Source organism: Notechis scutatus, chromosome 11, assembly GCF_049901735.1.
Source record: "Notechis scutatus isolate UNSWTSFEM ecotype Mainland chromosome 11, rNotScu1.2, whole genome shotgun sequence".
Classification (NCBI taxonomy): Eukaryota; Metazoa; Chordata; class Lepidosauria; order Squamata; family Elapidae; genus Notechis; species Notechis scutatus.
The window spans coordinates 1,140,901-1,155,703 of record NC_142019.1 but is presented as its reverse complement, the minus strand read 5'-3'; the positions used below and the strand labels follow the sequence as shown (position 1 = coordinate 1,155,703).

At 42.3% G+C, this 14,803-nt stretch overlaps 1 protein-coding gene across 3 annotated transcripts in view; it reads right to left on the bottom strand.

Annotated features, from left to right (window-relative positions):
• Nucleotides 1-6,915: 6,915 nt before the first annotated feature.
• SCAPER (S-phase cyclin A associated protein in the ER) overlaps nt 6,916-14,803 on the bottom strand; it is a 101,486-nt gene continuing 93,598 nt past the window's right edge. For all 3 annotated transcript variants that reach the window (XM_087972470.1, XM_087972468.1, XM_087972469.1), the window contains 3 exons: nt 9,893-10,084; nt 7,745-7,796; nt 6,916-7,432 (listed from right to left, as the gene is read on the bottom strand). In XM_087972470.1, the coding sequence (XP_087828596.1) occupies nt 7,326-7,432; nt 7,745-7,796; nt 9,893-10,084 (351 nt within the window). In that variant the 3' untranslated portion in view covers nt 6,916-7,325. The remainder of the gene's footprint in view (nt 7,433-7,744; nt 7,797-9,892; nt 10,085-14,803) is intronic.

Below are 14,803 nucleotides of genomic sequence, written 5' to 3'. Positions count from 1 at the left end.
TCATAGAGTGTATAATTACTTTTTATGGCCACTGTCTATTATTATTATTTAAGATTTAATGTTCAATTCGATTCACAGTCTGGGACTGGTAAAAATGTAACAGTTCAAGTCCTAATGAAGGACCTGTTTTAAGGTAATGTCTGAGGATATATAGGCAGTTCTGAGTAAGGTGGTTTTTTTTTTTTTTTTTTTTTTGCAAAGTCAGAATATTCAGGTCTAATAAATTCAAAATTTCCATGTATCTAAGCAACCTTTCGGGTATTGCTCCAAGAGCTCTTCTTGCTATTGGTACAACCAGTAGTTTCTTCCTTCACAATCACTCCACTTCAATTTGCAGTATTTCATCATCCTCATTTGGTCTTTCCACACTTGGTGGACCACTTAGTGGTCTCCCATCCAAAATTATATTCAGATCTGAACCCACCTGGCATCTCGAGATCAGCCAGGGGCTGCTGGGTAACTAAGGAGTCAAGTATAATGTCCACACACAGGAAGCATTCATTAATTGGAGTTCATTTATTATATTTCATTCATTCCGAGGACATTTGTTTTCATGAATTCAAAGCCGGTTTAAGAGTTTTCCCGTGGCTTCACTTCGTTTCTGTCTCACTTGGTCACTCCCTCCAAAAACAAAATGTGTAACAATTGTATAGGAAGGATGGTTCCATCAAATTGTTGGCCAATGGTTCCCTGTTGGGCAAGGGAGAATTTACAAGACTTCATCAGCTTTTCTTCACGGATGCGAGAATAGGCCAAATTCTGGCAACAAGATTTCAAAGGGTTGGGATTTGATCTCGCTGTGAGAAATCTATGTCCTGGGATGAACAGAGTGAGAAAAATAGCTCGTAATTCTTTTATGTTCCAAGTATTAGCACTCCTTTTTCAGGTTCGATGTTTGTCTGAAAACAGGCAGGTTTCCTGCAGAAACAACACAGTCGTGTGTAGCGTGACTGCGATAATGTCTCTCTGCCATGGTCAACCTCAAGTTGTGAGCCTGATTTGTGTACCTGCTTATTACCAATTGTTCATGCATTTGCAGATCAGATTAGGACGCCAAACTGTTCATTGCAATTTATTTATTTATTTGCAAATCAAATGCCCAGACCCTTGAATCATGGTTTCATTGAAGTGGGGGAATGCGTTAGTCACTCATGCTTATTTAAACTTCTGCTTTGGGACTTTTGTCATCTTCTCCAAAGTCCTTCCTTCCTTCCTTCCTTCCTTCCTTGCTCCCTGCAGTCTCTTTCCTTCCCTTTTCGTTCTTTCCTTCCTTCCTCGCTCCCTCCCTCCCTGCAGTCTCTTTCCTTCCCTTTTTTCTTTTTCTTTTTTCTTTCTTTCTTTCTTTCTTTCTTTCTTTCTTTCTTTCTTTCTTTCTTTCTTTCTTTCTTTCTTTCTTTCTTTCTTTCTTTCTTTCTTTCTTTTTCCTTCCTTCCTTCCTTCCTTCCTTCCTTCCTTCCTTTTTCTTTCTTTCCTTCCTTCTTTTTCTTTTCTTTCTTTCTTTCTTTCCTTCCTTCCTTCCTTCCTCGCTCCCTCCCTCCCTGCAGTCTCTTTCCTTCCCTTTTCTTTCTTTTTCTTTTCTTTTCTTTTCTTTCTTTCTTTCTTTCTTTCTTTCTTTCTTTCTTTCTTTCTTTCTTTCTTTCTTTCTTTCTTTCTTTCTTTCTTTCTTTCTTTCTTTCTTTCTTTCTTGTCCTTTCTTTCTCTTTTTCCTTCCTTCCGCCGTCCATCTGACCGTCAGGTGCCCTTGTTTGACACTTGCCACTTCTCAGATAGCTAAAACAAGGCTCCCCACAAGAACCTGCTCCCTGCAGGTCAGTCCCAACTTTCCCTTCTCCCTTACAGACCTGGGATTTCCTGGTGGCGCCCTGTCCTAAGAAGAACCAAGCCAGTATAGACTTTGCCTACTTGAGTTGCCCCTTCAGGGCTTCAGAGGGTTAGTTTCTTGGCAGCAGCTTGGAAGTGGCCAGCCAGGACTCTCCTGGGCCACTTGCCTTACCCACCACAAGGTTTAAGGTTGGGGGGGGGGGCAGAAACAAACACCCCACCCCCCACCCCGTTTAAATGCAGAGTTTTTGAGTCCCTGGTTGGAGGTGTCTTGTTTGCAGACAGAGAAGTGGGGTTTTTTTTGAGGGGGCAAGCAAAAGGCCCTGAAAGGTAAACCCTCTTGTCCTGTCTTCCCCCTGGGCGAAATTCACGTGCATTCCGACAACCACGGAAGGCAGGTTTGTCTTGGGGGCTGCACAACGGATGGATTTCATCACACCCCCCTTAATCACCTCGCGCTGAGTCGGCAGAGCAAATTGCTCTCAATTAGTAGCTGAAGTGAACCCAACTCCTCTCTTCCCCCCCCCCAAATTCCACCCGGGATCCTCCCTCTCTTCTCCCTCCTCCTCTTCCCCCCCCTCCGGGGAGATCTGGTTTCGCGGGAGATGTTGAAGCCAGAGGCCAAATGGATGGCGAGAACAATGCAGATCTTGACGGCTCTCTAAGGCAGAGGTCCCCAAAGTTGGCAACTTTAAGACTTGTGGACTTCAACTCCCAGAATTCTCCAGCCAGCTGGCTGGAGAATTCTGGGAGTTGAAGTCCACAAGTCTTAAAGTTGCCAACTTTGGGGACCTCTGCTCTAAAGGATGCCTTTGCAGGACGTCCCCCCACTTTCTCTCTCTCCCCCCACCCCAGGGCAGGTGTCGCGATCTGCGGCCCCCCCAGTAGCGACCTCCCCCAAGAACCACAAGAGAGAGGAGCGCGCGCGCGTTTGTAGGATGCCCACCCGAAGCAGCGCCTTCTCCTCCGGCTCCCGGGCAAAGGGTCTCCGGATCGCCTGGGTCTGGCTGGCTGGGGAACGGGGGTGGTGGGTTTCCACAGAGCCAGAGGATGCCCATGCCCACCCCGCCTCCTTGTAGCCGGGAGTTCCGCAGGAGAAAGGAGCTTCGGCGCCTGGGAGAGGGGGTAGGAGCGAAGGCAGCGCAGCCGGCCGGGCGGGCGGCGCGCAATCCCCGGGGAAGCGCGATCCTTGATTAATTCGCCCGTCTAGACAGCGGCGGCGGCGGCTTATCGGCTCTGGCATCGCCTCTCCCAGCCAGACCGCGGCGGGGGGGAGAGACGGGGGTCCCACCTCCCAGCCCCGGATCCAGGGATTGACCTGACTCCCACCCGGGAGGAGAGAAGGGAAGGGAAGGCGCTCCCCACCCCCTGCAGCCTCAACCTGGGCCAGGGGTCTCGGGGTGACCTGGAGAGGGTGTGGGAAGAGGGGTAGGTGGGTGGTCCAAGGCAGGGATGGATGGCCCCAGGGGTCTCAGGACCCCCCGTCTCACCAGGGGCACAATGCCCGCTAGGATGAGCCTGGGGTCTCCCATGCAAACCCAAAATTCTCCAAGCCTCTTTTTCTGAGCAACCCCCCAAAAAAACCTCACCTTGCTGGCCAGGTAGAAAAGCAAGCAAAGGAGAGAAAAAAATCCAGCCAGGCGGGCTCCTTTGCCCATCCGGGTTTCGCAGGTTGTGTGAAGGTGCTCTTTGGATTGAGGGAGGATGGGGCAGAAAGTGTGCAAATGGGGGGGGAGGGGAGAAAGAGGGGGAGGGGGGCTTCGTTGAGGAATTGGAAGCAGCACAGCCCCCCAAAAAAGGTGCCAGGGAATTTTTTGTTATCTGAAGGTGCGTCTCTGGCCCAAGGATACGGGACGGGACAGACTCTGGAGATTTTGGGGAAGGTCCTTTTCTGCCTTTGGACCCTGACTGAATTATATCGATCGATATTGTTGACGTGCCCTTCGAGAAGCACATCTGGGTGTTTCTAAGCAAGTGCAAATGCGGTCAAGCAAAAAAAAAAAGGTCCCCAAACAATAGGAATTTAGTCAAGGCTCTCCAATTTTGGACACGTTAAGCCCCGTGGACTTCAACTCCCAGAATCCCCCAGCCAGCCAGGTCCACAAAGTTGGGGGACCCCGGCTTTAGGGGAATCCAGCTTAGCTTCTCCCCCATCCAATCCTACTTTCAGCGCCCCCCCCTCCAATATTTCACCACGGGGGGGGGGTTGGGGGGGTTGGGGTTGGTAGCAGCCTTTCTAGATTCCCTCAAGTGATTTTGAAAGCAAAGGACAAGTTAAAAATAAAACCAGAATAAAACTCCAGAAGCACCATGGTTTCGTACTTTGGCACTACTGGCCTTGTTGAAATTTCAGCCACAGGGCAAATATTCTTATATATTAGCCCTCAATTCTATGTTTCCACATGACTGGAGAGGCTCGAGGTAGCCCCTAGCTAGCAGAAATCAAAATGGAAGAAGAAAGGCCATGCAAAACAATATGATGCATCATTCAGTGGTGTGACAGAAATGCCAGAGCGTAAGCTGTTTTTTTATCTTTTGGGCTGAAAAGCAGAGTTGTGGGGAGGGGGCTGAGACCCATATGGTGCTTGCAATGGGGTTGACTCCTGTTTGGGACTGGCCCCTTCCCTTAAGATGCAGATGATGCCTTTCTGGAAAAAGAATATGCGCGTCTCCATCCCAACCATGTGCTCATTTCCCTGATCTTAGGGAAGGAGTCAGTCAGTGTGAAATCAAACTTTCTCCCGTGGGAGAACAGTGACGCCAATGATGGAGAAGGAAGGTGAAAAGTGATGGGGAATGATCCCCAAAGGAGCAGCCAAAATGGGAATTTGAGATCCTGTCTTTTTGTCTAAGAGCTCAAGGTGGTATTCATCTATCTATCTATCTATCTATCTATCTATCTATCTATCTATCTATCTATCTATCTATCTATCTATCTATCTATCTATCTATCTCTGGATATCTTTCCAACTATCATCTATCTATTTTATCTGTCTTTCTATTTGTCAATCATCTATCTATCATCTATCTATCTATCTATCTATCTATCTATCTATCTATCTATCTATCTATCTGTCTGTCTGTCTGTCTGTCTGTCTATCTGTCTATCTGTCTATCCGTCTATCCATCTAATCTATCCATCCATCCATCCATCATATCTATCTATCTATCTATGTATCTATCTATCTATCTATCTCTGGATATCCGTCTGTCCATCCGTCCGTCCATCTATCCATCCGCCTGTCCATCCGTCCATCTATCTATCTATCTATCTATCTATCTATCTATCTATCTATCTATCTATCTATCTATCTATCTATCTATCTATCTATCTCCGAATATCCTTCCAACTATCATCTGTCTATTTTATCTGTCTTTCTCTCTGTTTGTCAATCATCTGTCTATCTATCTATCTATCTATCTATCTATCTATCTATCTATCTATCTATCTATCTATCTATCTATCTATCTCTGGATATCCTTCCAACTATCATCTATTTTATCTGTCTTTCTCTCTATTTGTCAATCATCTGTCTATCTATCTATCTATCTATCTATCTATCTATCTATCTATCTATCTATCTATCTATCTATCTATCTATCATAACAGATGCTGAAGGTTGGGGGGATGAGAGAGGGGAGAGTCCCCTGCTTTAACCCCTACCCTGAAAGTGATTCAGAATAGGTGCTTTGAACCTCGCATAGACATACATTTGGGCTGTTCATGATAATAGTAGTTCCAATATTTGAGGGGCTGCCCCAGAGGAGATGGGGTCCACCTATTCTCCAAAGAACCAGAAGGTAAAACAAGAAGCAGTGGATGGAAGCTCCGTCAAAGGAGAGAAGCAACCTGGAACTAAGGAGAAACTTTCTGACAGTGAGAACAATTTAATTACTTGCCTCCAGAAGCTGTAAATGCTCCAAGACTGGAGGTTTTTAAGAAGAGATTGCCTGACCCATTTGTCTGAAACGGTGCAGGGTCTCCTGCTTGAGTGAGGGGTTGGACTAGAAGGCCTCCAAGGTGCCTTGCAACTCTCTTATTCTGTTTCTTTAAGTTCTGCATGAACTTGAAACCTGAAGAAAGCTTTCAAAGATGTTCTGCCTCTGTTTGTTAAGGCAGCAACAGCTCTTAGAGCGCTTGGGGGCTCAATCATCTGAAAAACAAAACAGAATCACGGTCATAACTTTCAGTGATGTCTTCCTAGAATCACGATACATGAGGATAATACAAATGCAATCCAACCTCGGGGGTTCCAACATTCCTTTTAATGAACTTAGTGAAAAATCACCACTTACAGAGACTGAAAACGGCCATTATCAAAATGTCCGACATTTGCAACATGCCCACAAAATTTAAAGTAAACCGGAACTTGTTGCCCCCAAATTATATCCTCACCTGGGGGGGTGAAATTCCCGTAGCTTATTTATCTACATCGAGAACATTGCACTTCCTAAAAAAACCCAAAAACATCGGAAGCTCAGATACCAAAAGTTGTACAAAAAACCCCCCACAAACCCTAGACAATCAAACAACAAACATTGCTTTAAGACAAGGTCTTTAAGAACAGGAAACCAGGGGAAATTTTTTTACTGAAATGAAAGGAACAAAGGTAGAAACTATCATTGGTTGGCTTCTATTGAGAGCAGTGAGTTTTTTAAATATATATATAAAAAAATGGTAACTTTCGGAAGTGTGGACTTTGACTCCCAGAATTCCCCAGCTGGCCGTGAGTTGAAGTCAAACACCGCTTAAAGTGGCCAAGTTTGAAAAAAAATACCCACCGATTTAGAGCATCCTTTTAGCAGCAGGACAAATGCCAACTATTTACTGTACAGAAAAACAGGACACAAGGGTGAGAAAAAGGGGACTTGCAGAATAGGATGAAAAAAAAGACCAGATGGGGTCCACAAACATAAAAAAGAGGGCGAGGTTTCGATTATACGGTTGCCATTTTGACTTTTTTGACCTGCGGAACAAGCAGGTCTTTCTTCAATCTTATCACCTGGCTGGTATGTCCAACTACAATGCCCATGCTAGCTAGGGAGCGGTGGGAGTTGCAATGCCAGCTGGCGATGGTAGATGCAGAAAGATACGCTCTGGCTGGTATGTCCAACTACAATGCCCATGCTAGCTAGGGAGCGGTGGGAGTTGCAATGCCAGCTGGCGATGGTAGATTGCAGAAAGATACGCGCTCACAATAAAATAAATCTTTTCTTTTCCAAAACCATGAAACAGGATTTCAAAATATGTACAAGTCTTCCGACCGAAGTAGTGCAAATTATACTTTTTAAAATATATATATATACACACACACACACATATATATATACCTCTCTCTCTCTATATATATATATATATATATATATATCTACAATATATGCGTTGCCAAGATCGAAGAATCTTTCCAACGTCATCTTCAAGACACCCAAAATTGCTCAACGAGAGGGAGGAAAAGTAACCGTCTTGGCAAAACAAAACGAATCAAAACAAACAATTCAATAAATTATCCTTTTTTCTCTTTCTTCAAGAAAAACTGCCAGGCCTCTTCCCAGGTCTGCCGAGGGAACCTGTTTGACAGCTCCAAATAATCTTGAGCGCCCAAGAATGTTTCTGTCAAATGAAGAACACAGAGTTTAATTTTAGAGTTATGTTGGGCTAATCCTTTGCTGGATTTGGGGGGGAGGTCTCCCCCCGCCGGCACCTCCCCTCCAGATTTGCCTTACCTTGGGATCTATTTCCTGCTTTTTAAAAGGAAAAAAAAGTTTAAACACAAAGAAGAATTTTTAACGTGAGGTCAACGTTCCTCAGGTTTCAAAGGTCCAGCAGGAACTTCCAGTTTTCCCGCGAGCCGTCTTCTAAAAGGCAACCGGGCAAGTTTGGAACCCAAGACCACGGATAATTTGTTAGCCTGAAATTACTTACCCCTTTGTTGCGAAGGCTGGTTGTCTGTTGGGCCCGAGCTTTCTGTAGAATCCTACAGAAATAAAAGCCAAGAGATTGTCCTGTTTTCTCCGAAACACAACACTGGCTGGATTTCCTCGCAGGAGCCAAAACATACGCGATCTGACTCGGAAAATACTTCCTGCTTTAATACAACGCTTCCCTCCCTTAAAAGTTGTCAAAACAGCCATGGTTGTGATAGAATTTAGCAGGAGGAAAACTCTTGAAGTATGAGTGAACTTGGCTTTAAGAAAAAAATTGGCTCCCGCCTCCCATTTCTAAAAAAAGGATGATATGACAATTCTTCCTTTTTTTTTTTTTTTTTGGAGGGGGGTCATTGCTATTTTCTATTTTTGTGCATTTGGATCGCATCCCTGGACATGCATAAGCCTGACCTAGCTCTCCTCTGCTTAGCCCAATTCCCCATATGGTAAACATTTATTTTCCAATCTAAGGGGTTAGATTCTCACATTGAATCTCTCCCCCCCAAGTGAAATAGGATGCTGGCCTCTCATTGTGTCTCCCTGCTAGAGCACGCAACTGGAAATCCAAGTATCCGTGTAAATCTGTTTTTCATTTGGCAGTTATCTGGGAGAAGAAAACAAACTCGGCTTTTTATGCGGCCTAATTGTTTGTTTATTTGTTTAATACTATTTTATTAGAATTTTTTTTTTAGAAGAAAAGGAAAATCAGATTACTAAACAACAATTTCTAGAGGCCAAAGGAAGCCAAGTTGTTTTCGGGTTGCAGAAGCGAATAGGCTGATGTGAACAAAAATTTTTAAAAAGATATTAACGCTAATTAAAATTAAGCTGGATTTGACTGAGGCTAGATTGCCCTTGATTTTGGATTATGTAATTATATATGGATGGCTTTCCCGGTTAAAATAATAGTTCATTTTTCATGTAAGCAATCAATGCTTTTGTTTTTTTAATAACTTGTGGTAGCCAAAATCATTCGCAGTTGCTAATTTATGCTTTCAAAACAGTTACCAAAAAAATAAATAAATTCATGTTATCTTTCCGTTCTTCATTTAATGGTTCTGATCTCTCGGTTTTACGATCTGAGGCCTTGTTTTTCTTTATTTGCTTTTATTGCGGTATATTTTTATGTATTTATTTACAATTTCACTCTCGAGTATAAATATTGCCAAGTCTTGCAGAAACTGCTTTAACTGGGTGGGAAAAAAAAAATCTTTAAATCTTTCAACAATTTTACAGATTTGCAACAGGTTAAGCATTACAAATTTGGAATGTGTCTGAAGGTTGATAGGACCAATTAACTGTCTATGCATGGACATGTGCACATAAATAAACATTGCTTTGTGCAAGTTGGTTATTAAAGTAGACTGCTGGCATGGCCCAAAAAAAATGTGCATCCTTACACGCATAAAAAAGAACGATTGATTGTTTATGTAAACCAGAGTTTCCGATCTAAACATTTAGCATAGCTGATATTTACTGCCACTGGCAACAGGATCTAAAATTCGTATCTGTAATTTTAAAAAAATAAACCCACCAATCTATTTAAATACGTTACAACATTTACATTTTGGTATCAGTTGCATTATATTAAAACTAGATTTGTCTGCGGAATGGGATCGTGGTATCTATTTCAGGAGCTTTCCTGTATCTTAGGAAGTATCAGCTGTTGAAACTTTTAGCAGAATGGACGTTTTAAGCAAAAACATCAGCCAATCGTTAGGGAATTCTCCAAAATACTTAGCAAATGTTTATGAGATAAAACTTTGGACCATAAAGAAGCCTTTCATTTGGGGAAAAATGGAAAACTTGTCCCTCCCTCCCTTCCTTCTCCTTCTCTCCCTGCTTCCCTCTTTCCTTTCTTCCTTTCCTTTCCTTTCCTTTCCTTTCCTTTCCTTTCCTTTCCTTTCCTTTCTTCCTTTCCTTTCTCCTTTCCTTTCCTTTCTTCCTTTCCTTTCCTTTCTCCTTTCCTTTCCTTTCCTTTCTCCTTTCCTTTCCTTTCCTTTCTCCTTTCCTTTCCTTTCCTTTCCTTTCCTTTCCTCTCCTTCCCTTCCTTCTCTTCATCTTTCCTCTTTCAAATAAAAAAAAAATACTAGTTTTTTAAAGACAGAAATCTCTGTGTCATGACCTCACACCAACCGACGTTTACCTGAATGAAAGTGGCCAACAACACACAACTCATTTCTTGCTCCAGAATGATCTTGTTTTGTGGGTTATTGTAACAAGCGGCAATTAGTGTCGGAAAGAGGATTTTGATAAGCCGAGGGTCACTGAAATACTGGAAAGGCAACTGGCACAACTTCTGCAACACAGTGGGATGGCGGCCGGACTGCACAATTACCTGAAAAAACACAGAGAGCATCATGTTAGAGCCAGCCGTGCTGGAAGATTTCTCCACTCACCTGGAAAAGGAGTTAAAAAACAGGTTAGGAAGCCAAGAAGCATTTGTATTAATTAAGACAAACAACAATAAGAAAACTACATCATTTTATTTCAATCATCCATCCAGCTACTTTTTATGTCCGATACTTACAACATTACGCAATAAGAATCTTATGGAAAATACGAACTTCGTGATTCTTTAGGAACGACACAAAAAGGCCAAAAAAAAAAAAAAAAAAAGAGAGAGAGAAACTTATACACGGAGAAAACACATGTAAAGTTGTAGCAGTTGTGGTAAAAGATTAAGGAAAGCGAAGATCTTGGGACATATCTCTGCTCCTAATAACGTGCTTTTTGGGACAACCAGGAAAAAAATGTGAACCACCTAAAAATGGAAAAAGAAAGAATGTGGGTTGCATGCAGTTGGATTCTGAGCAGCAGCTGAATAAGATCCTCCCATTAGGTCTCTTTCAGTGGGGGAAAATACAACTGGATTTCTATTAATGCCTTTGACAGGATTGTTTAGATAAATGGAACTGCTGTCAGGCAGGCAAACTTTAGAGGAGAAGTTATGCTAAGCGCTTGCTCGTTTCTTCCGGAGAAAATTTCTTCGGTTATTTAATTCCACAAAATGTTGATAATAAATAAATGTGGACGATATCCGCTGAGGGTCGGGGGACACACAGGAAGATTATAGCCATAAAATAAATAAATAAATAAATAAATAAATAAATAATGATGATGATGAAGATGAAGTGGAGGATGCTACTCCATGACAAAAGAACTGTTTGACCCATACATGACTTTCTCGCCTCCAAAGAAACTCTTCCAATTTGCGGGACGGTGGTAGCTTTTTCTAAGGTTGCTAAATCAGAAAAACAATAACTGCGTGTGAGGCAGGACCAAGGTGCCCTCCAAATTAAAACCAGAAGGTCAAAAAAAGGGAGAGAGAGAGAAAAAAAAAAAAAGAGAGAAAGAAATGGTTAAGAGGCCAGAGGAACATAAATTACAGGGATTTACAAGTTTCAAAGAACTTTTAACAATTCACTAAGAACACATTCTCGGTTCATAATGCAGTTCAGGTCAAGCACAGGATTGACAACGCAATAGTTCACATTTTTTAGTTCAATAGCGAAAATGAAATCGAAAACCTTCCAGTGAATACAAAGGGGGAACCCTTAAGTCTTCTAAATCCAAATGGAATTTTAAAGACACCGTCTCTGCCCTCCGTGCCAGGCCAGGCGTTGTGGCTTTGAATGACACCCCTCCCTCAAAAAAACACAACCCCCCCCCCCAAAAAAAGCAGGATTGCAATTAAAGTCCTAATAGTCTCCAAGAGACACTTTAATCAATATGGTCAGCTTTATTTGATGTGGCTCGTTGTTGCTGAAGGTGTGCGTTGCTTATATACAAAGCAACACAAAAGTTGTGGTGTTTTTTTTTTAAAAAAGCATTTCTTTTACAGATTTTTCAATGGTAAAAATTACCCCCAACAAATGTTCCAAACAAGCTTGCTATGTTGCCCGAACACCTCGCAACAATTCACAAATTTTAATTCTGAAAACCCAACCCTTGGCTTCTTTTTGAGGGTCTTCCCAAAAAAATAAAAAAAATAAAAATAAAGCCGCTTACAAGGAAAATTCATCTTTTGAAATTATCCTTTGCAAAGTCACATCTAACCTTGGGATATAGAAGGTTATCATTAACCAAGGGATACGGAGCTGCCTTGATTTCTCTAAGTGTGCAATAATTGTCCTTTGTCTGACTCAAGGAAGTGGAATTCAAAATAGCCACTTAAAATGTTTTTTTTTTATTATTAATGGGCTTGCTTTGGTTTTTTTTTTGTTTTTGTTCGAAGACCGCAAATCTATCAATCTTATTAAACAAACCAACAAGCAAAGCAAAAAAGAGCATGGATGCTTTCTGGCCACATGGCTGAGAGTGGGTGCAAAATAAGATTTGTTCTAGGAACTGTTGCCTGTTGCTCCTTATTTTTGGGAGGGGGAAAAATAATTGAAAAGCAATTTCGCTGGTGGCTTTCGCAGATGAGGAATGCCACCTAACCTGACAATTGCACGTGGAAATAGGTCCAATATTTCTTGAAACAAAAATAACGTTGGGTTCCCATAGAATCCTTTCGGAATCCCAGGAGGATCATTGGAAGAATTTTTTCCTAATGGATGGAAACTACTGGAATCAAGGAGAGAAGCAATCTAGAACTAAGGAGAAATTTCCTGATATTTAGAACAATTAAACCAGTGGAACAACTTGCCTCCAGAAGTTACGAATGCTCCAACACTGGAAAAGTTTTTAAGAAGAGATTGGAGAACCATTGGTCTGAAATGTGATAGGGTTTCCTGCCTGAGCAGGACTAGAAGACCTCCAAGGTCCCTTCCAACTCCGTTATTCTATATTATATTCAAAATCTTGCATGCTAAGAACAATTTGGAAAATGGTTGGTTCGAGAAACATTTTGATTTTTCCCCAGCTAAACCAACTAACTTCATGGGGGGTGTGTGTGTGTCAGATTTGGACTCAACAGGCCGGATCTTTGGTTTATATTACATTTTTTAAATAAACAAAGCTTGTAAGGCCCCTTGAAAAGGCCTAATTCCAAGTCAATGGAAAAGTCAACGAAAAGGCCGGCTTCAATTCCTTCATGGTAGATGCCGATTTGGGAGGAAAAGGTCCTATTTTATGCTTTGTATATTCTTGAATGAAAAGCAGCCTCTCCAGTTGGACCCTTCTGCCTGTTTTTAAGAATATGGAAGGGTTTATTTCTGTGTTCCTCACCTGGTCGGCTGAAAAACCTGCGGAGACGCAGCGGAGCGGATCCACGCCGTTTCTTTGTCGTTCCGAGAACACAGCCCTGGTGTGAGAATTGTGCTCGGATTACGGGGTTTCTGATTGGTGGCTTATAAATTGCCCTTTTTGTGCCAGACCCAGAGTGCAGCAACGTTAAGTTGGCACTTCGGAGAGATACGTTCAAGCTCCGGCTTGTTGGTATCTCCAAAATCACTCTTTCCATACAACAATGAAACTCGAAGCCAACATTTAAATGTCGTAAGAGTAGGAAAAGCCATACGTGAAGAGGGTGGCTCCATCAAGGGCCAGGAAAAAAAAAGGAGGGATGTCCAACAAGGCAACCGTCTTGAGGATCTCTGCCAGGATCTGCTGCCCCAGAAGACCTCTTCCTTCTTCTGGAGGAAGAACCTTATCCACAAGTTTGGATTTGAGCAGCCTTAGTGGCACCTCCCATCTGTCGTTTTTATAGTATTTCTTCGTCTCCGCTTTCATTTTCTCCTTCTTTCTTAGAAGGCTTACTTGAGTTTTAGGGGTTTTTCCCCCCAGCTCTACAGGCAGGCAAAGCCACTAACCTGTAGGAAGGTCCAGAAATATTTTATATTATACTCCGCTACTGAATCCTGGCTTATACGATGGAGAGAGTGAGGATTAAACTACCGGCTAGGAAAGTATATTGTTGGTCCCCGAAATGGGCCGCTTTTTAAGCGAAGTTCTTATCTGCTTTTTGTTAACTCTTAAAAAAGCTTTTCATTTTTCATGTTTAATGCTTTTAATGCTTCAATTGTTTCATGTTGTTGCTTTATGATGTTGTAAGCCGCCTAGAGTCTCGGATGGTGAGATGGGCAGCACGTAAGTTAATAAAAATAAGATAAGATAAGATAAAATAAAATAAACACAGGTAACCCTCAACTTACAACAGTTCATTTAATGACCATTTAAACTTACAACAGCACTGAAAAAAGTGACTTATGACGGTTTCCCCCACTTATGACCACCGCAGCATCCTCATAGTCACGTCATCAAAATTCAACTGGCAACTGTCTCATATTTATGACAGCTGCAGGGTTCTGGGATCATCACCTTTTTGCGACCTTCTGGCCAGCACAGTCGAAAGGGGGAAGCCAGTTTCACTTAACAACTGCAGTGATTCTCTTAATGACGGTGGCAAGGAAAGTTGTGAAAATGGGGAGGGGGTCGAAACTCACTGAACAAGTGTCTCACTTAACAACAGAAATTTTGGGCTGCACTGCAGTCATAGGTTGAGGATTACCTGTAAAATAAAATAAAGTAAAATAAAATAAAAGAATGAAATGAAATAATAGCAATAGCGCGGAGACTTCTGTACCGCTACATAGTGCTTTACAGCCCTCTCTAAGCGCTTATATAATAAATTAAATTAAATATAATAAATTAAGTTGAGAAAAAAAAACATAAAAATTAAAATTAAAAATAACGACATGAAATAAAATAAAAAGGAGAAACACGCTGGTTTCCATCCGATTTGTGTTCTTTTCCTAGGTCTGCAATTCCCCCAACCGTCTTAGGAATGCTGGTGTGTGTGTGTGTGTGTGTTTTAAAGCGTTCTAGGAGACCCCCGAAGGACCACACTCAACATCTGATAAGGTGGGACTGTGGGGTGATAACTTGCCTGGACTGACAATTACAGGATCCCATCCACTGGGAGCCAAAGGAGTGGAGTTCCTGGGGGTGTGTGTGTGGGGGGGTGTCGGTGTTCTTTTTCCTGAGGGCACCATGGGCCCTTTAACCATTTCGAGGCTTTTAGGTGAGGTTATTTACTACTCCATAAAAGAGAGCCTTCCTCCTCCTCCTCCCTCTCCTCCTCCTCCTCCTATTTCTTTTATTTCTTCTATTT